This window comes from Stegostoma tigrinum, chromosome 1, assembly GCF_030684315.1.
Source record: "Stegostoma tigrinum isolate sSteTig4 chromosome 1, sSteTig4.hap1, whole genome shotgun sequence".
Lineage (NCBI taxonomy): Eukaryota > Metazoa > Chordata > Chondrichthyes > Orectolobiformes > Stegostomatidae > Stegostoma > Stegostoma tigrinum.
Window position 1 is genome coordinate 153,567,343 of NC_081354.1, and position 22,809 is coordinate 153,590,151.

General features: G+C 40.6%; 1 protein-coding gene across 6 annotated transcripts in view; it reads right to left on the reverse strand.

The window, feature by feature from the left end:
• The window catches only part of LOC125455412 (WD repeat-containing protein 7), a 626,944-nt gene that overhangs the window by 493,939 nt on the left and 110,196 nt on the right, over window positions 1-22,809 (reverse strand). For all 6 annotated transcript variants that reach the window (XM_059649557.1, XM_048537354.2, XM_048537344.2 and 3 more), the window contains one exon: window positions 11,847-12,042. In XM_059649557.1, the coding sequence (XP_059505540.1) occupies window positions 11,847-12,042 (196 nt within the window). The remainder of the gene's footprint in view (window positions 1-11,846; window positions 12,043-22,809) is intronic.

Sequence of the window (22,809 nt, forward strand, 5' to 3'; positions counted from 1 at the left end):
CACCTTTCATACTCCACGCAATAAGTAGTTGTGGCATTCACATCAAATTTGTTTACTCTCTTCAAAGAATAACATTCCACATTTTACAATTACACAAAATCTTACTAAATCACAACATCTTGCTGTTTTTCTCAGTAATTTAGTTATGTCTCTTTGCTTTAACAACATGCCAGTTAGAAATGCAACCTACCACAGCAAATAAGATAATCTAGCTCTCTTCATCATAACACCAGAACCACTCACCATCTTTGTAGATTGTTCCATTCCTTTCAGATTGTGCCATTGCTGTTATTGATAACTCTCCACTGTCTTCAATCTGCTTTAAGTCTAATGATCAAGGATCATGTCAGGTCCAGATCCTTTGGCTCCTAACATTCCTGCTGTTGCCAGTCAATCACTGTCCAGCTTTCTCTATAAATAGAGTAATCACCTTCCAGAGGCATGTTTCTCCTCAATGTTGAAGATTGGAGTCGCTTCCTACTTAAAACTAAGCAAGATAACACTGTGATACAAGACAAGTACTCCCTCCTGGACACTGAACAGATTTATGTGTCATAAAATATGAATTTTTCTGAGAAGATTTGTAGCTCAGTTTGTAGACGAAGTTGTAGACTTGCTCACTCAGCTGGTATGTTTGATTGCAGACATTTCGTCACCCTGCTAAGTAACATCATCAGTGCGCCTCTGGTGAAGTGTTGGTGTTCCGTCCCACTTGTTATTTATATGCCTCACTTCCGATTCTGTTTTTGAGTAGTTTGTATATTGGGTCCAGTTCAATGTGTTTGTTGATGGAGTTCCAGTTGGAATACTAAGCCTCCAGAAATTCCCTGGCATGTCTCTGTTTGGCTTGTGCTATTATGGATGTGCAGTCCCAATTGAATTTATGTCCTTTCTTGTCCATGTGCATGGAGGCCAATAAAAACTGGTCATGTCTCTTGGTGGCTAGTTGGTGTTCATGTATCCTTATTGTCAATCTTCTTCCAGTTTGGCCTATATAATGTTTCTCACAGTCCTTGCATGGTATTAGGTATATTACATTGGTTTTATTGGTTGTGGGAACGGAATCCATTACATTTGTCAGCAGCTGTCACAGGGTGGTTGTTGGTTTGTGGGCTACTCTGACTCCTAGGGGTCTGAGTAGTCTTGTGATCATCTCTGATTTGTCTCTGATGTACAGTAGGGTGACTACTGTGCCTGGCCATGTTGTGACTTCTTGTGTGGTCTGTCACAAAGGTAATGGCAGATTGTGTTTTTTGGGTATTCATTCCTTTTCAAAAAATTCTGTATAAGTGCCCCTGTTCCAGTTTGTGTAGTTCCAAGTTGCTGCAGGGTGTTGTGACTTGTTTTGAACAATGCCCTGATGCAGCTCCGTTTACGGATGTTGGGGTGTTTGCTGGTGTAATTAAGTGTCTCGTTTGTATTGGTGGCCTTTCTATATATGCCAGTCAATGCTATACTATTCACATGTTGAGCTTTCCTTTTATTCTTTTATGAGATGTGAACACCACTGTCATGGCCAGGATTTGTTGTCCATTCCTAGTTGCCCTTAAGGTGGTGGCAAGTTACAGGTTAAACTGCCGCTGTTCATGTCACAGAGGTTTAGAGTATGGAAACAGGCCCTTGTCCATGTTAGAGATAATGGGAACTGCAGATGCTGGAGATTCCAAGATAATAAAATGTGAGGCTGGATGAACACAGCAGGCCAAGCAGCATCTCAGGAGCACAAAAGCTGACGTTTCGGGCCTGGACCCTTCATCAGAGAGGGGGATGGGGGGAGGGAACTGGAATAAATAGGGAGAGAGGGGGAGGCGGACCGAAGATGGAGAGTAAAGAAGATAGGTGGAGAGGGTGTAGGTGGGGAGGTAGGGAGGGGATAGGTCAGTCCAGGGAAGACGGACAGGTCAAGGAGGTGGGATGAGGTTAGTAGGTAGCTGGGGGTGCGGCTTGGGGTGGGAGGAAGGGATGGGTGAGAGGAAGAACCGGTTAGGGAGGCAGAGACAGGTTGGACTGGTTTTGGGATGCAGTGGGTGGGGGGGAAGAGCTGGGCTAGTTGTGTGGTGCAGTGGGGGGAGGGGATGAACTGGGCTGGTTTAGGGATGCAGGGGGGGAAGGGGAGATTTTGAAACTGGTGAAGTCCACATTGATACCATATGGCTGCAGGGTTCCCAGGCGGAATATCCAACCTGTCTCTGCCTCCCTAACCGGTTCTTCCTCTCACCCATCCCTTCCTCCCACCCCAAGCCGCACCCCCAGCTACCTACTAACCTCATCCCACCTCCTTGACCTGTCCGTCTTCCCTGGACTGACCTATCCCCTCCCTACCTACACCCTCTCCACCTATCTTCTTTACTCTCCATCTTCGGTCCGCCTCCCCCTCTCTCCCTATTTATTCCAGTTCCCTCCCCCCATCCCCCTCTCTGATGAAGGGTCCAGGCCCGAAACGTCAGCTTTTGTGCTCCTGAGATGCTGCTTGGCCTGCTGTGTTCATCCAGCCTCACATTTTATTACCTTGTCCATGTTACCTAGTTTTCGCAATTAATCCTGCCCCACTTGCTGTTTGATCCATATCGCTCCACACCCATCCCATCCATGCACATGTCCAAATGGTTCTTAAATGATGAAATTATACATGCTTCCATCACTACCTCCAACAGCCTATTCCAGACACTCACCGCCCTCCATGTGATAAAAAGTACCCTGCTGAACACCTCTGTATCTCTCCCCTCTCACTTTAAAACTACGTCTTCTCATTTTAGAATCCTCAATCACGAGGAAAAGCTGTTGGCTATCTACCATATCTCTGCCTCACATGATTTTATAAACCTCTCTAAGGTCATCCCTCAGTCTCCTCTACCTCAGGGAATAAAGGTCCAGCCTATCCAGCCTCTGCTTAAAACTCAAACCTTCTAGTCCAGGTAGCATCCCAGTAAATCTTCTCTATTTAATAATATCCGTTCTACAGTAGGGCAACCAGAACTGCATGCAGCACTATAAATGTGACCTCACCAACATCTTGTACAGCTGCAACCAGACATCCCATTTCCTCTCCTCAATGCTCTGACCAATGGAAGCAAGTGTGTTGAAATTCTTCTTTGCCACCTGTCTACCTGTAACTCCTTTTTTCAAGCAGCTATGAATCTGTAACCATAGATCTCCTTGTTCTATAACATTCCCCAGGGCGCTACCATTGACTACTTAAGTCCAGCCCTGGTTTGATCTCTCAAAATACGATATTTTTCATTTATCTAAATTAAACTCCATCTGCTGTTCAGCCAACTGGCTCAGTTGATTAAGATCTCCCTGTATTCAGAGATAACCTTATTCACTTCCTATGCAGGGCAGGTATATCCACAATGCTGGCAGCAAGCTAGTTCCAGAACTTTGCCACAGCAACTTCACCAGCTTCAAAATCTCCCCTTCCCCCACCGCATCCCAAAACCAGCCCAGTTCGTCCCCTCCCCCCACTGCACCACACAACCAGCCCAGCTCTTCCCCTCCACCCACTGCATCCCAAAACCAGTCCAACCTGTCTCTGCCTCCCTAACCTGTTCTTCCTCTCACCCATCCCTTCCTCCCACCCCAAGCCGCACCCCCATCTACCTACTAACCTCATCCCACCTCCTTGACCTGTCCGTCTTCCCTGGACTGACCTATCCCCTCCGTACCTCCCCACCCACACCTTCTCCACCTATCTTCTTTACTCTCCATCTTCGGTCCGCCTCCCCCTCTCTCCCTATTTATTCCAGTTCCCTCCCCCCATCCCCCTCTCTGATGAAGGGTCTAGGCCCGAAACGTCAGCTTTTGTGCTCCTGAGCTGCTGCTGGGCCTGCTGTGTTCATCCAGCCTCACATTTTATTATCTTGGATTCTCCAGCATCTGCAGTTCCCATTATCACCTATCAGTGGAAGAACAGCAATGTGTTTCCAATTCAGGCTGCTGACTGGTTGGGAGTGAAATTTGTGGCGGTGTACCCAAGTAACTACTGCCTTTGTCCTTCTACATAGCAGTGGTCCCAAGTTTGGAAGGTTGCAACTACGAAGCCTTGGTAAATTTCTGCAGTATATCTTGGAGATAACAAACACTGTTGCATCAGTGCATTGATCGTGCAATTAATGTCAGCAGATACAGTGTGTATAATCAAATGAACTGCTGTGTCCTGAATGGTGTCAAGATCCTCGAGGGCTGTTGGAGCTGTACTCATCCAGTCAAGTGGAGAGTACTTCACCACACTCTTGACATGGGCCTTAAAGATGAAGGACAGGTTTTGGAGAATCAGGAGGTGAGTTACTTGCCACAGGATTAAGAGCCTGTGGCTTGCTTTTGTAGCCCATATATTTGTATAGTTAGTCCAGTTCACTTTCTGGTCAATGGTAGCCTGCAGGAAATTCCTAGTGAAGGATTACCATTGAATGTAAAAGGGGCAATAGTTACGTATTCTTTTGTTCAAGATGGTCGTCAGCGTGCACAGATGTCAGGTAAGGTTACTTGTCACTTGTCAGACTAATCCTAGATATTGTCCAGGTCTTTCCACATATGGACATTGACTATTTCAGTATCTGGGAGTCACCAATCGTGCTGGCTTTCGCACGCTGACTTTATAACGGAGGGGTGATTGGGCCGAGGACAGTAGCCTGAGGATCCCCATCAGTAATGACCCAGAGTTGAGATGAGCGGCCTCCAACAACCACAACCATCATTTGGGCCAGGTCATGGCTACAATCAGCAGATTACCCCCTATTCCCACTGAATTGTGTTATAGTTGCACTCATCGAGGCAAGTGGAAAGTATTCTGTCACACTTCTGAATTGTGCCTTGCAGCTGGTGGACGAAGTATGGGAAATGGAGAGTTATATAACCGCACAATTCCTGGCATTTTAATTTAACAACCATTGTGCTATTTATAGGTATTATTACTACAACTAATTTTTCATTGACCCAGTTTTGGGGGTTTCAGTGCTATCGTCCAGTGTAATCTAAATTTTGCACGTTATTGAGCTTACATCTAAAATTTCCTTTTTAAGATATCTTGGCAAAGTACATTATTAGGATGAACTTTGTGTATTTGTGTAACTCACTAATGTCATTCCTTCATGGAATATAACTCATGATCCACATTGCTTCAAATTAGACAATGTGTGACACCACACTTATTTTGGCGCGTTTGAAGCTGATAATCTGTGTCCAAGTGATAAAATACACAAATTTCAAAATCCTTGGGTAATCATTAATTTTTCCAAGGAATTAGATGTAAATATTACAGGCTTAGTTTCACTATAATGGAGGTAAAGGATAAGATAAAACAGCAGCATTGTCATGAATTTCTGGAATGATGAGAGTCCTCTGACTTGAGGGGACAAGATTAAGGGAAGATATAGTAAAAGGGCACAAAAAAATGAAAGCCATGAGTAACAATGGATAATTTTGCACACATTCAAGAAGAGCAACGTTTCCTTTGAGTACAAACATGTTAACATTCAAGAAAGTATTGTCCTTTTGTTTTTCCTGTCTAAGTTGAGAATTTCATACATAATTACACTTCAAGCTATCCGCCAAGTTTATGCTTCCTAGCACAAACTGTTATATCCTTTACCTTTGCTTCACTACTTTCTTTTCCAGCTTTGCATTATGAAATTTTGATACATTACACCCGGTCCCCCAAGTCATCAAGTTATGAAAGTTCACTATGTATTGTTGACTACTTTGATACTGAAATTGGATTTTAGTTTTGCACTTCTGGGCAAATTTTTTTTTCCCTTCAAGGTCAGAAAGTCATTTTGAACAGTAAGTTAACATTAGTATTTAGAAGTTGCCATGTGATTTCAGCTAAATGATCAAGCTAGCTGGGGAGATAATTACTAAATTGTTTGCTGGGTAGTGTTTCACAATCCAGAGGGAGAAAGGTAGAGTCAGTCATTCAGACAAAGGAGGTTCACAATCGTAAATGCGCTGCGTGTAGTGTCCAGGCAGGTAGGGGTGTGTGCGTGTGCAGAAACCTGAAGGCTGCGATGGATTCGTAGAGGAAGACATGGGTTTGGGAATCCATGTTAAGTAATAAATGACACGAATTCACATTCAAGGGTCTTGCTATGAGACATTAACTGAAGAATATGACATTAATTCAACACAGAGATCTGCTGAAAGAAAATATGCAGCCAGGCTAGTCGACCAAAAAGCTTCAGTATGGAGACAAAGATGATTCTTCAGCGGTTTGACAGCTCTGCGTGTTGCTGGGGTAAAACAGTGTGAATCTTTCTCTCTGTTTGCAATAAAATCATTCCAATTGTCCTTGTAGAGTGCAACATTGAATTTTGTGTAACAAACATCTAAATAAAAACTATGTTCTTTAGTTAAATGCATTTTGTGAACATATCATGGCAAACAAAAAGAAAAAGAAAAACTTATGATCTATCAAGCAGAAATCTGGCATTCAGTAGTACTATCATCCAGATCATAGTTAATATAGTTGAGGCCTAAGTACTTTGCAATATCCTACCAGTTTGAAAACACTAAGTGGGGATAACGGAAAATGGATTCTCCAGCAGCTGCAGTTCCCAAGATAACAAAGTGTGAAGCTGGATGAGCACAGCAAGCCAAGCAGCATCTCAGGTGCTCCTGAGATGCTGCTTGGCCTGCTGTGTTCATCCAGCTTCACACTTTGTTATAGTGGGGAAAAGGGGCGCTTTTTTAACTTGGCAACCTAAACCAATGGGGTTCCACAGGGATCTGTGATGGGACCACAACTGTTTCTAATATATGAAATGGCTTGGAGGAGGAAGCAAAGCGAATGCACTGTAACCAAATTTACAGCTGACAAAAATAGGTGGAAAAATGTGTTGCAAGAGGGATACAAGCAGTTTAGAGATAGAGATAGGTTATGCAAGTGCACAAAATGTTGGCAAATGAAGCATAATGTGGGAAAATGTGAAATTATTCATTGGGGAGAACAAAAGAACAGCTTACTATTTAAGTGGGGAAGAACTGTAGAAAGCTGCAACACAAAGGGACTTGGAGGTATTTGTACATGAAACACAGAAAGCCAGGTCACAGGTGCAGCAGGTAATCAGGAAGGCTAATGAAATGTTGACCCTTATTTCAAGCAGGTTGGAGCATAAGAAAGGGCAAGTTCTACTACAACTGTACAAGGTGCTGGTGAGAATACGTCTGAAGTACCGCAAGCAGTTTTGGTCCCCTTATTTAAGGAAAGATATCATCATTTCATTGGAGGCAGTACAGAGTGGGTTCGCCAGGATGATTCCCAGTATGGAGAAATTGTCTTCTGAGCAAAGGCTACATAGGTTAGGATTCTATTCATTGGAGTTTAGAAGAATGAAACATGATCTCACTGAAACATATAGGAGCTTGACAGGGTAAATGCTGAGAGTATGTTTTCCCTCATGGACTAGTCTAACCAAAGGGCCACAAACTTAAAACTGAGGGGAGGAAAAATTTCCTTGGTCAGATGGTTGAAAATCTTGGGCACTCCCTGCCACAGAGAGCTACAGGGGAACAGTCCTTTATATATTTAAGGCTAAGATTCTTGATCAGTCAGGGAATCAAGGGTTACAGAGAAAATGCAGGAGAGTGGATGTGAGCAATGTCAGATCAGCCACAATTGTTTTGAGTGGCAAAGCAGACTATTTCTTATTTCTAATGATCTCAGCCTGTAAATCCACCATTGCCCCATTTATTTCTGCTCTTTATTTTCTGTTTGATAAATCAACCCTCAATCCATACTATTACCCCAATCTCATGAATCCTAATTTGTGTATTAATTTATTGTGTGGAATATTAATAAAGGTTTTTTTGAAAATCCTGTCACACAATGTCTTCTGATTCGCTCCGTTACATACCATGGTGCTAATTCCTCTGACTTCTACCAAGAAAGTTCTCTGAGAATACGCTGGCCTTCCACATGATTTCTGTGCAATTCTTAAACTATCAATGAAGATTAGACTCTGTGCCTTCAATGATCATTGAAAATAAGATTTGAGTGAATTCTTATTTTATTCACTGCAAGTCTCTATGTGAGCCATTTTACAAATTCAGACATTTTCAGCACAGAATGAAAAGAAGATCAGGCTCATCCATGTAGCATTGCTTGACAGACAGCCTAAAAAAAGACAACGGTGAAGATGAAGTTCAAGAGCAGCTACAGCCAAGTGCTTTGTTTATATTGATGCAAGGTAACGTCAATCCTATGGATCTCATCACTTACGAGCAGTATATATATTAGGAGGAGGGACTCAACAAATGAACTTCCAGATGCTCTGAAGAGAAGTCAATGTTAGACATGCACTTCCTGCATCGGAGCACAAGAGAGTTGAAACAGGGCGCTCCAGTTAATTGAACGGAGAAAAGGTCACAATTAAGGGGAGGCGTTGGCCTAGTGGTGCTATCACTTGACTATTAATCCCAAAACCCAGTAATGTCCAGAGGACTCGGGTTCAACCTCAATCATGGTAGATGGTAGAATCTGAATTCAATTAAAAAAATCTGGGATTAAGAGTCTAATGATGACCATGAAATCACTGTGGCTTGTTAGAAAAACCCATCTGGTTCACTAATGCCTTTTAGGGATGAAAATCTGCGATCTTTACCTGGTTTGGTCTACAAGTGACTCTAAACCATAGCAATGTGGGTCTAGGACAGTAGATTGCTAATAAATACTGGCCTGGTCAGCATTGTACACATTCCATGAAATAATAAACTGTTAAAAAGGAGCTCATGAGATAAAAAGGTTGCGTCACATTATGAAGATGCCACTGGTGACATAACTGTAAGACCGTATCCACTCCATATGCTATGAAGAAACTGAAATGCTGGAAAATATATTCTATGTAGAGGCAAAGGTGTGAGAGACCAAGTGAATTAGAGCAAAAAAGGGATGAATGAAATTGACCACAAACCTCACTGTTACCAAACATTTTCTGACAGCTTCAGGTTAACAAAGGCTTTCAAATTTTCATTCTCAGCCAAAAACAGCTGTCTGTGTTGCAAACCTATTAATGACCTAGTAAGCATTATTAATGAATGAAAATGTATTTTGTCTTAGTAAAGAAAATACATCATTACTTCAGCGCATTATTAGAATTTATTTTTATTAATGTCTCTAATTCAAAGGGAGTGCAAATTCCTAACCAGGCCATAACTTTACCAGATGATTTCTCATTGACAGTACTTTCATGACTCCTGTAGACTATATCATGTGTTGGACTCCACCTGAGGGGACATTTTGGTTCAAAATTCCAGCCACAGATGAACATTGTCTCGCATGTAGTCATAGAAGTATATGAAGTCACAAAATAGACCAAAATGTCAGAAAACAATATTTTATCCACCATAGTTGAGATCATAAAAATTGATTAATACATACTTAAAATCAAAATTAAAATGAATGGTCAAATTATTACTCCAAATTTTAGTAAATCCTACCGAAACTTTCAACAAACAAAAAGGATGGTGCAGCAAGTAATAAAATTAAAACTAAATTACCTGTATTTAGTTAATACTCAATGTGCAGAATAGACTCTAATCCGACTGATTTAAAGCAAAAATAAGTTGTATTTAGGTAGCATTTTTCATGGCCTTACAGCGTCTCACAGCACCTTTAGAATTTTTGAATAGTTGTAATACTGTGCCTTTTCAGTCTATCTACCCACAGCAAAGATTGTCAAACTACAATTTGATAGCCAGATAATCCATTTTAGTGATTTTAGTTGAGGAATAAATATTGTCTGGGATGATGGGGAAAGCTGCCCAGCCCTTCTTTGAAGGAGCGGTTTTTGATCTTTTATGAACACTTAAGACGAGACAGCATCTTGGTTAAACATCACAGCTGAAAAAACAAGGGATCAGCCTACATTCTGTGCTCCTGACTTGAAACCCCAACTTTTCAATGGATGAAAGTGGCTCTACTGAGGCCCAGATAATGTGTGGTCATGAAAAGTACTTGTCCTCAACAGTATCACCTTTATTTTACCGAGTCAATAATAAGGTTGACTCCTACATATCTGATTAAGATAAAGAAAACAAGTTTATCTTTCCAGCTACAATTTAAAACAAAAAGTGGTCACAAAATACTTATGTTTAACTTATACACCGTGTTCAACAGACTAACTAAGTATCCTTCCCAAACTATTTTCAGAAGGTTGATAATCGTAAAATGAGCAGTGTGACACGGAAATAAAGGATTGAAAATAGACCAGGAATCTAGTGAATTTTATCTACATCTACACTGCTTCACAGAGGCCCGTTGCTATTTCAGAGCTTTCTTTTGTACAACAAATTTTAAGTTTGGAAAGATAACGGATCACCAACTTTGACATGCTTTCTTATCAAGAACCTAAAATTGTCTATGGCTCTGGTGTTATGGTCTCAGCCAGTGGCAATAATGGATAAGTCAGAGTGAACATTGATGTCTAGCTTGATCTTTTGCAATTTAGGTTACCTTGATGTTCAGTCACAGAATATATTCAGGAGGAGCCAACAATACAGTTTTAACCAAAGAACATCAACATTTGCTGCAGTCAAGAAAGAGGATCTCATATGTGCACAAAGTATTCATGCCATTCCAGACAGTCAACTGAGTGAATTATTGCTCCAGCTTTGAATTTCTTTCTCAATAGACAAGGTTGCAGGAATTTTCATTAATTAGATGTGATTCTCATCATTTCTCTCCAGGACACACACATCACGGGCTGATGCATTGGATTTTCTCACTTAACTCCAAACAATCATCTCATGGCTTTTCTTTTAAAACTTACTCTGACTACTCCCAAGGGTGTGAAACAGCACATATACTGGAATGAAATCTTTTCTTCTCAACGGAACTTAGTTCCAGCCTCCAGCCTCTCCAACTCTCTCCCTTTTTCTTCTGCGGTGGCACAGTGACTCAGTGGTTAGCACTGCTACCTCACAGCGCCAGGAACCCAGGTTCAATTCCACCCTCCGGCAATTGTCTGTGTGGAGGTTGCACATTCTCCCCACGTCTATAAGAGTTTCCTCCAGGTGCTCCGGTTTCCTCCCACAGTCCAAAGATGTGCAGGGTAGGTGAATTGGCCATGCTAAATTGCCCATGGTATTCAGGGATGTGTAGATTAGGTGGGTTACAAAGGGATTGGTCTGGGTGGGACGCTCCGAGGGTTGTTGAGGACTTGTTGAGCCAAAGGGCCTGTTTCCACACTGTACGGATTCTATGAATATCCCTTGCCCCCTGCTGCAGATCAAGAAAGCTCAACGCAGTAGATTAGCTAATTTGGTAATTATCTCTCTGGGTAGCTTTTCTAGTAATTTATCTGGAGCCATATGATTTCTTGGAAATACCCTTTTCACCATCTGTTAAGTCTTTGACCCTAAGAAAACCAAGTCACTTACATATAGTTGAAAAACAAAATTCATATTGATCTCTCATTTGAAACCCAAACATCAACTTCCTTCACGTTGAAAAATTAGATATTGCAATCACACCTGCAGTTAGGATTTCAAAGACCTGATAGAAATGAAAATGAAGGAAAATGTAAAATATCATACAAATTCCTCCCCCACTTCCCCTAACCCAAGTTTTTTTTGACTGAGCCTCTGCAAAAAAAAAGCAGAGGTGGCAAAGTAAACAACAGAGCTGTACTTAAAACAAGTAACTTACTGAACTGCGTGCAAGTCCAAAATGTCAAATTTTCACTTGTTATTCGAAGAAAAATAAAGCTTTGCATTCAGCATATAAGAATGAGTACAAACGAATACCAATTATTGAGGATTTGAAGCGCTCATCAATTGTTCTTCTGTCTAGCTTTTGACACAGTTGGTATACAACATTAGCAGCTATTTAAAAATGAGAAAGACGTACTCACCGGTATCCATTTGCCAGACATAAACAGATCCATCAGAACAACCAACAACTAGATAATCATCAGAAGGTCTCCATTTGATTACTTGAATGGGAAACAAATGCCTTGATGCGAGCATTATGCACTTCTTGTCTCGAAGACTGAGAAGACCCACCGAGTGATCACTGGCAACCGAGCAGATACAGTACTGAACTCGAGACTACAACCAAAGCCAAAAACAAAGAAAATGCTTATTTTTTAACATTAGGCAGATATTTTGAACTGGAGACATGTTCACTAAAAAAAACACTTAGAATTACATAGTTCATGCAAGAACAAAGTTAATTATATTAGACTTACCAAGTAACGCCAATATGAAAATTGCTGATAGGCTAATGAAACTTATATGCAAGGGATAAAGAGAGGAAAAGATTCAATTGAGTATAACAAAATTTTAGAACAGCAACTGGCACACCATTGGAAGTGCAGAATATGCCACTGCTCTCTTGCCAGTTTCCAGTACTCTCTAAATTTTGTGAAAAAAACTCTGCTTTCTTTACCCTGTATCACATTCCAATGTAAGGTGTTCAAGAAGATACAAAGATGTACAACTAGCCCCTAGAGGTTGTGGGCAGAGATAATGGGAACTGCAGATGCTGGAGAATCCAAGATAACAAAGCGTGTAGCTGGATGAACACAGCAGGCCAAGCAGCATCTCAGGAGCACAAAAGCTGACGTTTCGGGCCGAGACCCTTCATCAAAGACGGGGATGGGGAGAGGGTTCTGAAATAATGGGGTGTTTTAAAAACTGTGATTTTAAATGAAACCCTTGTTCCCGTAAGACTGAATGTAGAGCTGGAGTTATGCTCTAAACAAACTTCCTCAACGGGGAAAAAATATTAAACTATTTACACTGTCAATCGAAATATTTTTAAATGCTTAATTCCTGTATTGCAAGTTAATGAACTTTTAAAATGAAGTGAATTGAAAAAGGCAAATTTTCTGCCTTCAGTAACTTCCTCCCAATCTGCCAATAAGGTCTATCCTTGGTCCTGAACCGCCGACTTGCAGACTCTTGCAGTGCATGACACACCCTCTCACCATTTACCTCTCATGAACCTGCATTCCCATTCAAGATCCAGATCTTATCCAACACTGAAGCTCTTGGGTTGTTGAAATCCAAGTCTTGATGATGCAAAAATACTGAGCTGGGGCTGTTACAGGTCATGGGTTCTTTATTGCTCTTACTTGCCATTTTCCTTGCCTGAACTCTCATTGAGTGGAGTCAAAATCATACAGCACAGAAACAGTGCCTTTGGTACAACTCGTCTATGCCGACAAAGTTTCCCAAATTAAACTACACCCGGTCTCTATGGATGAGGAGAAAAAGGCAGGAGGACCAGTTTCAGCTTTCATTTAAAAACTATGGACTACGCCAGCCCCAGCTCAGCACTTCGGTACTCCACCACCGAAGACATTTTTCCATACACACCCTTGTCTCCCTTCCACAGAGACCACTATCTCCGGGACTCCCTTGTCCATTCCATGCTCCCCTCCAACCACAACACACCCGGCACTTTTCCCTGCAACCACAGTAAGTGCTACACTTGCCCCCACACCTCCTCCCTCACCTCCATCCCAGGTCCCAAGATGGCTTTCCACATCAAGCAGATGTTCACCTGCACATCTGTCAATGTAGTATACTGCATCCGCTGTACCCGTTGTGGCTTCCTCTACATTGGGGCAACCAAGCAGAGGCTTGGGGACCGCTTTGTAGAACACCTACACTCAGTTCGCAATGAACAACTGCACCTCCCAGTCGCGAACCAATTCAACGCCCCCTCGCATTCCTTAGACGACATGTCCATCCTGGGCCCTGCAGTGCCACAATGCTGCCACCCGAAGGTTGCAGAAACAGCAACCCATATTCCGCTTGGGAACCCTGCAGCCCAATGGTATCAATGTGGATTTCAAAAGCTTCAAAATCTCCCCTCCCCCCGACTGCATCCCAAAACCAGTCCCACCTCCCTAACCTGTTCTTCCTCTCACCTATCCCCTCCTCCCATCTCAAGCCACACCTCCATTTCCTACCTACTAACATCATCCCGCCCCCTTGGCTTGTCCGTCCTGCCCAGGCTGACCTATCCCCTCCCGACCTTCCCCACCTACATTCATCTCTACAGGCTCCATCCCCGCCCCTTTAACTTGTCTGTCTCCTCTCCACCTATCTTCTCCTCTATCCATCTTTGATCCGCCTCCCCCCTCTCCCGATCCCCCTTCTCTGAAGAAGAGTCTAGGCCCGAAACATCAGCTTTTGTGCTCTTCAGATGCTGCTTGGCCTGCTGTGTTCGTCCAGCTCCACATTTTTTTATCCAACATTTCTGTACTATCAGGGCTATTTGTACAATCACAACCCTATGGCTATGGTATCCAGCCAGACCTAGGTTTTGAACAGAGACACCAATTTAAGAAGACGGAGGTGATGAGAAGTTGAATCAGGGAGCAGAAGGTTCAATGAGACAGTGAGGCAATGAGTCAGACAGGGGTAAGAGACCACAGTTTGGAGATAAGGTACATAGACAGGGCAAGTGAAGTGGGGGGTGACGTCACAGGGAGAGGCCATAAGTAAGCAGACAAATGCAGAGAGACAAACTGCAAAGCAGTGAGTTAGAATGTGAAGATGCAACACCAAATTGTGCCAATTAGGTCACATTGGAAAATGTATTCAAACAAATCTTGCAACATCCAACAAGATTACAGGCTTTATTAACTAACCAACACCAAACAGGCCAACATTAACCAGAGGCTTAGTGCCAGAGTGGTTTCAGGGATGGAGGATTTTGGAGGAGGGGGGAATGTTTTCTTTAGAACAAAATATAAAGGGGACACTTAGCTCAAGTATAATAGCTTACGACAGATATAGATAAAATTGACTAAAGAAAAGCTATTCCCATCAGTATACGGACCAGAGAACACAGACTTCAGATTTTTGAGGAAGAATTTATTTTAAACTCAGCAAATGATAATAACTTGGAAATTTTTCCCCACAACCATGATACAAGTGGCAAGGATGGCATGTTGCTTCCAATATAGAAACCCCACGTATAAAAGCTTTGAGAATTACTCATGGAAATCCACTCATACAAGAACAAACAATTTAGAACCATAAAAGGGTGACATTTGAGAACTGTTCACTTCAAAAGAGCAGCAACAAATGGTTCTTAATACTAGTTGTAACTATGTAATGATTCCTTATCTCCTTCAAATAAAATATCCAAAAAGTCAGTCAACCATAGTTAAAAAATGATGCTGAGTTTTGCATCAGATTAGGAGATCTACAACATTGTCAGAATAGTGGTAAATCTGAGGATTGGGAGGATTTTAGAAGTAATGCAAAGGACCATCAAGAAACTGATACAGAACAGGAGTGTGGAATACGAATGCAAACTAGCAAACAATATAAAAATGGACTTAAAAGCTATTATAGGTGTGCAAAAAAGACATGTTTGACGAAGCAAACATTTGACATAGGGCCTTTCCTGACAGAGTTAGGAAACATTACGATGGAGAATAGAAAAATGCGACAGAATCTAATTTATTCATTTTGTTTATTTTTACAAAAATAAAGCATTTCACGTTTATTTGACAGGAGTCAGTTTCTTTCATTTGTTGGATGCCTTAAAATCTAAATATAAATTCTCAGACCATCACCTTGTAACAATATTCGAATTTACGTTCGCTGGATTATTAGTCCACAAGTTTTCTTCCAAACTATGAATTCTATAAAATGGGAGTAGGATTGGCTATTCAACACTTCAAAACTGCTCTGCCATTTAACAAGATCATAGCTAATCTGGTTGTGACCTCAAATATGCACTCTCTCATACTCCTAATAACTGTTTTTGCTTACCAATAGCCTATGCACTTCTGCTTCTCCACCTGTTCAGGAAGAGAGCAATCATGGAACAAAACTGATGGCCCCATTACAGCCCAATGAGTTTACAGAAATGCTTTTTAGTATGAATGGATACATGCATTTATAATGGAAATGATTAAGAACACAATTTGAAATTAAAGACTAAACTATTGTGACAAAGGAGGGAAGGGTAGGAGTGGACTGTCTCTATGGAAGTGCCACAACTCCACAAGTCACAACATACATGCGAAAAGTGTTTATCCAATTCTCCATATAGCCAATTATAAATAATAATCTGTCCATTTCAGAAGACTAGTCTACAACCAGATTATTTTTGACGAATATCAAAACTATTTATTATAAAATAATTATTTAATAAAAGATGCAAAGCATATTGTGTTTAAAATATGATACCCTTCTAAATAACCTAAACTGACACATGACAATTATACAAAAATTGAAGAAACCTTCTCTGCAGAGAACTGTACAAAAAAAAAACTCATGCCAAATAACTGTTAATTTGTGTAGAAGCAAAGGACAAGATATGAAATGTTCCAGATGGCTGTCTGACATCTTGACACAGGTAGAGTGATGTTGATAAATACAGGTAATTGTCACCAGACACAGTTGTCACTGGAATCATTTCAGAAACAGTTTGTTCAGGAGATGTCAATAGGTAGGCTCCCAGAAGCTCTTCAGAGAAATAATTGTATTACCTTTCAAATCTCTCATTGGATTCTGAGAAGCTTTTCCAAAACACTTAAAAAGAAAGAGTTGATTACATCCCAAATGAACTCCAAACAGATGAAATAACCAAGACTCCTGACCGCCATAAATTCATGTGTGCAATTTCTAGCAAATAAGTTCAAATGGTTCAGAGGATAGCTTACAGCATCTAACAAAAAAGTCCCACCTGCCTTTTAGTGACCATTTAAAACCAAGTCCACACTTATTGAGGAAATTGGTTGATTTCAAAGATTTCCTTAAACACAAGCACTTAAAAAAAATTAATAATTTAGGTGCCTTCATAACTGCAAATTACTGCAGATGTTGGGATCTGAACTGAAAACAAAAAATGCTGGAGATCAGTGGGTCAAACAGCATCCATGGAGCAATGACTCCGACGAACATAGAGTCATCCACACCCAAAACGTTAGCTTGGTTTCTCTACATGGATGCTGCTTAACCCACTGTGGTCTGCAGCCCTTTTTTGTTTTCTGCCCATGTATTTTGTTTGAATTATCCACAGAGTCTAACTCTGCTACAGGTCAAAAATACACTTGCAGTAGACTTAACTGCGACATCACAGTGTACTGACTACAACAAGTTCCATACACTTCATATAGTTGGGTGCAATTCCTTATTAAATATAAAAAACTACTTTGTTGTAATTTTCCTTGGGAATAGTCCGTAAACGCTTTAAAAATCTAGTGTAGCCCACTTGTTCCAAGTTGGACATTCTGACATTTTTCCACGTACCTGAAGTTACAAAGTGCATGATCTAGGCATAAAGATTGTCAAAAGCCCCTTGCTTTCACTTAAAAATTGGGAGTTACATCACTGGAAGAAAAATCACATGCAAAAGAAAACCCTTGTAATGGTGCAATTAAAAATAACCAAGTGACATGGATCCCGGTGTCTGAAAGCTTGCATTTGTACTTTTAAGTAAAATTGGGTAGCTGTCTTTTTATAACCTTTTGATAGTAAGAACCATACACATTCAGGGAAGCAAAATCCCCATCGGCCAATCTAAATGGAAGGTTGGATCTAAAACCACTCTGTACAGTTATCCTTTGGAAGAAGGTCTCAGCATAATGAAAGCAAATTGTGAAGTCATAATTCAGACTGTAACCTAGGAATATGTAAAGCACAACAGGCAGTGACTTATTTGTCTGCATAACAAAAAAATCTTGAACACTACTAAAAATGCCCACTTTTGAACACTGCCACAGACAACAATATCACAGGAATTGAGCTGACAAGGGTGAATTCTGGCTAAGTGAAATAAAAAACAATGCTGCAGAAATATGAAGTGCACTTTCCGATGGGAGGAATGAGTGTCCATAAGAATCTTTCTTAAAAATTAATAAAATCTTAAAGACATTCTATCTTTCTCAGACTCCTAGAGCAACAAGGCTTTTAAACACTAGAAAGGCAATGTTCAATAAATGTTGCACAGAAAGTTGAACAGTAAAATTTGATCATGTTTATGATAGCTTTAAACTAACACTGTACATTTAATTTCCAGTGTAAAGTATGTTTTTTTTGGCATATGTTTAAAATGTTCCAAGGTCTCAAGTGTCATAAAAATGAAAAGCCCTTAAAAATATCAAGAAATTGCATCAAGTTAACTGTGCACTCAAGGGATAGGAAGGAGTCTTAATGGACAAAGAGATAAAAATTATATGTTCATGTTGAGTGCTACTGATACAGAAGAAAAAAAAGACAATTGTTAAAAGGAGGAATTACAAAAACAGAATAGAAAGTGCATGGGCCAGTTAACCAGGGAAAATTCTAGAACTCAAGGAAAATAGTCTCAGCAAGACAGCGTGGGGAGGGGAAGTTGACTACAGCAAGTGCAAAAATGTACATAGTGCATTTAATGCATTGAAATATAAAAAGGCAATTACACTCAATTAATAGTGCATTAAAAAACAGAAGAACCGTAGATGCTGTAAATCGGAAACCAACACCAAAATTGCTAGAAAAGCTCAGCAGGTCTGGCAGCATCTGTGAAAAGAAATCAGAGTTAACATTTCTCAGAACTGTTCTGAGGAAGGGTCACCGGACCCAAAATGTTAACTCTGATTTCTCTTCAATTAATAGAGCAGTTATACATAATGAAATACATTTGACAACTACAGGCAATGAATCCTCCAACAAGTAACTGACTTCCTGGCTCCTCAGGCCGTCCACTAACTACAAAGCACGAGTCAAGAATGTGACAGAATATTCCCATTTGGCTGGATGAGTGCAGCTCTAAATAACACTCGAGGAATGTGACACCATTTAGAAAAAAGAAACCTTCTTAATTGGAACCATACATATAAATAATAACTCAGCTAACTACTGATGCCCACTAGCGTAGCATATATCCCTGACAAAATGTACTGTAGAAATTCACCAAGGCTTCTTAGATATACCTTCTAAGAACACAGCCACCACCATCTAGGGCAGTCAATGCATCAGAAGGCCATCACTTGCAAGTTCCCCTCGTTTCAGTCACCATCCTGATTTGTCATGCACTTATGGTGCTAAAGTTTGGCACAAACCTTTAGTAGAATGTACACATAACCAAATTGAAAATCATCAGGTTTTGGCAATGGGAATGAGGAACTGTATTACTTGTTTAGCCATCCTTAACCAACTACATCTTTGATACAGGTCACTTTGACCTTAGCAGACTTGTGCTTTGAGAGATTGAGTTCTAAATCAGATGACAGTATTTTCTGTAGGAGGAATTCCAGTTGCTTCAGTGCATCTCCCAGGTGTCAACACGAATTATGCTATTGGAAAAACGTTAGCATGTAAACTTAAAGCACATGTAGTGTACTGAAATGGTTAGCATACAGGAAACAACTTAAAAACTTCAGCACTAGGAGCAGGAGGAGGAAATTCAGTCCCTTGAGCCTGCTCCACTATTTAACACGATTACGGCTGATCTCATCTCATCTTAGCCTCAATACCACTTTCTTGCCTGCTCTTCATAACCCTCCAACCCATTAACAATTAAAAATCAGTGATATCCTCCTTAAATTTATGTCCTGACATTGACCAGACTTTGGCCTAGCGAATTCCTAAACTGATGACTATTTGACAGAAGTATTTCTTCCTCATCTGTTTTAAATCTGCTACCCCTTATCCTGAAGCCGTATCGTCTCATTCTAAATTGCCCCACAAGGAAACATCCTCACTACATTTATTTGGTTAATCCCCTTCAACATCTTATACATCTTTAAGACATCCTCTCAACCTTCTGAACTGTGGTAAACTTAGGCCTAAACTGCTCAATCTCTCTTCATAAGACAGACACTTAGCTCTGGAATCAAGCAAATGATTCTCCTGTAAAATGCCTCAACACTGGGTTCTCCACTCTGTTCTGTTATCTGATACACTTTGCATGGTACAATCTGCCAGTGAAGCACACAAAACAAGACTTCTCACTGTATCACAATATGTGACAACAATAAATCAAATTTAAAAAACGTAACTACATCCATCAAGCGCGAAGACCAAAATTGTACACAATATTCCAGGCGCGATCTCACTAATGCCTGTCACCGATGCAGCAACACTTCCCTACTTGTATACCTTAGTCATTCAACAGCAAACACCAGAATCCCCTTGGTCTTCCCCATGAATTGCTGTATCTGCAATTCATGAATAGGACACCCAGAAACCAACAGGATTGCAGATTATTATCTGAATGACAAGTGATTTGAAAAAGGGGATTCACGAGACCTAGGTATCCTAATACACAGTTGCTGAAAATGAGACAGGATTCAAGAACTGGAGCAGGGATGATTTGCTGCAGTTGTACAGAGTCTTCCTGAGAGCACACCAGGGGTCTTCTGTGCAATTTTAGTCTCCTTTGCTGAGGAAGGATGTTGTTACACAGTGAATGCAAAGGTTTACCAGAGTGATTCTTGGGATGGTGGGACTGACATATGAAGAAAGGTTGAATCAATTAGGATTATTCCACGGCACAACATCGTGGGCCGAAGGGCCTGTACTGTGCTGTACTTTTCTATGTTCTATTTGCTGGATTTCAGAAGAACAAGAGGGAGATCTCATAGAAATCTATAAAATTCCAAAAGGGCCGCACAGGGTAAATGCAGAAAGGATGTTCCTAATGACCTGAGGCGTCAAGAACCAGTAAATACGGATATGGGGTTGGTCATTTAGGACTGAGATGAAGAGAAATTTCTTCACCCATTGAGTGACGTGCCTGTGAAATTCTCTGCCACAGAAAGATGAGGAGGCCAAAACACAAACTTTTTAAAAACGATAGATATCATTCTTACAGCTGAAGGGGTCAAAGGGCATGCAGAGGACATGGGAACAGGGTACGGAGTTGGATGATCAGGCATCATTGTATTAAATGGCAGAGAAGTTTCAAAGAGCCAAATAGGCCATGCCATTTTATTTATTTCTATGTTTCTGCCATTATCTGGCTCATCAGCCTATGAATGGTGGCTGGAGCTTTCAAAGTCCAAATGGTATTGGATAGGTGGTGCATCCAGTCACTATATTAACTTTATTAACCAATCTAGAGTTGAGACAAGGATGTATTTTCTCTGGTCTTATTGGTTGTAAGGGATGATGATGGGGAACAGGCTGGTACTGTCGTTTGATGTTTGCATAAAGATTGTTTCAACTGTAATACCTTGGTTTTCTTTTTGATACTATTAATTGTCTTCTGTTGTAAAGAACACCTGCAGTGTTATATGAAAATGCTTCAGTAATTAACCACCATGTTAATTAGCTATAATTTAAAATTACAATTACTCAAACCAGGCTTCAAACTGGGATTGGCCTTGTCCAGTTGTACATCAGCTGGGATCGTAACAAGTTCTCAACCTAAAATCTTTGTCATATGATCATTCTTTCTGGACGCCGTCTTGAAAGGAGCCTGAAATTTAATCTTCACTAGTTCAAGCCTATATTCCTTGTTCTACAATTAGGCTTTCATTTGCCATTATATTTTCGACAGTAATCTCAGAACCCGTAATTTTCCCATTTGTCCTAAAATTGCAATTCTCAAATATTAAAGAGCAGTCCAAGGTCTGCTTACTGTAAGGTCTTCAGAGTTGGACTATTTCATTTGTATCATGGTTTGTGAGACTGTATTCATTACCTCCCTACCTCCCCACCTATCTTCTCCTCTATCCATCTTCGGTCCACCTCCCCCTCCCTATTTATTTCAGAACCCTCTCCGAAGAAGGGTCTAGGCCCGAAATGTCGGCTTTTGTGCTCCTGAGATGCTGCTTGGCCTGCTGTGTTCATCTAGCTTCACACTTTGTTATCTTGTATTCATTAGTGTGATCTGTTCAGATGACAGGATCAATCCCCAACTTGAACTCACTGTTCTGGTAAGGTGGTTGAGCATTCAGCATGCATAACTGAAAGAGAATGTTAAATTCACTATTCATTAATCTGTATAAGTATATACTTTGGCTTCCACATTTTGTAATTTCTAGGGTACTGCCTCACACTGAACCACTTTTCATAGATTAGCACAATCTGTAACCATTTTACATTGACACTTAAATAAAAAGTTTAGAACTGTGGGTGCTGGAAATCTGGAAAAAATTAAGCAAATGGCTGGAAAAACTCAGCAGGTTTGACAGCGTCTGCACCATGGCCAGAATTGAAGATTGGGTGGGAGTAGGTGGTGAGGGGGTCACCTGACCCAAAACTTTGACTCTGCTTTCTCCCTACAGATGCTGTTAGTCCTGCTAAAGTTCTCCAGCAATTTCTGTTTTTGTTTTACATTGACATTTCCAGAGTAAGAAAAAAGTTAAAAAAAACCTGCCTGAACTGCTTTTGATGCATTCCAGTTAGCCCTTCCTCTCCAAATCCAACAATAACGCCTGCTTCCCGCTATCTTTTTACCATTTTCACAGTTTTGTCCGAAAACTCTTATATTTTAATGTTACTTACTAGCAGCTTTTTCCAGGAATATTTAAGCCACTTTCTCAAGGTCAAATACAATCATTTCCTTCTGATTCCATTACGTGCATTTCAACCCACTTGGAAATCAAAATATTTTCCATTCACATTCACCTTTATTTCTTTTGATATTTCTTAGAAATACTAAGTGACCTGTTCAACGTTTATTCTCTTCTCTTTCCAAAAATATACCAGTTTATCCTGTACCCAGTTACAGTGTCCATTTTGATGGCCTTCCTGGTGATTTATTCCACAGGTCTAGGAATGTGAAACCTCACTAAGAAAGGAAAACTGTTTTGGATATGTTTGTTCAGAAAAGATGTAAATACCACTTTAAAACTAAGAGTTTGAGAGATCTAAAAATTCATCTTCTGAAAGTCAGTTGAGACAATCTAAATG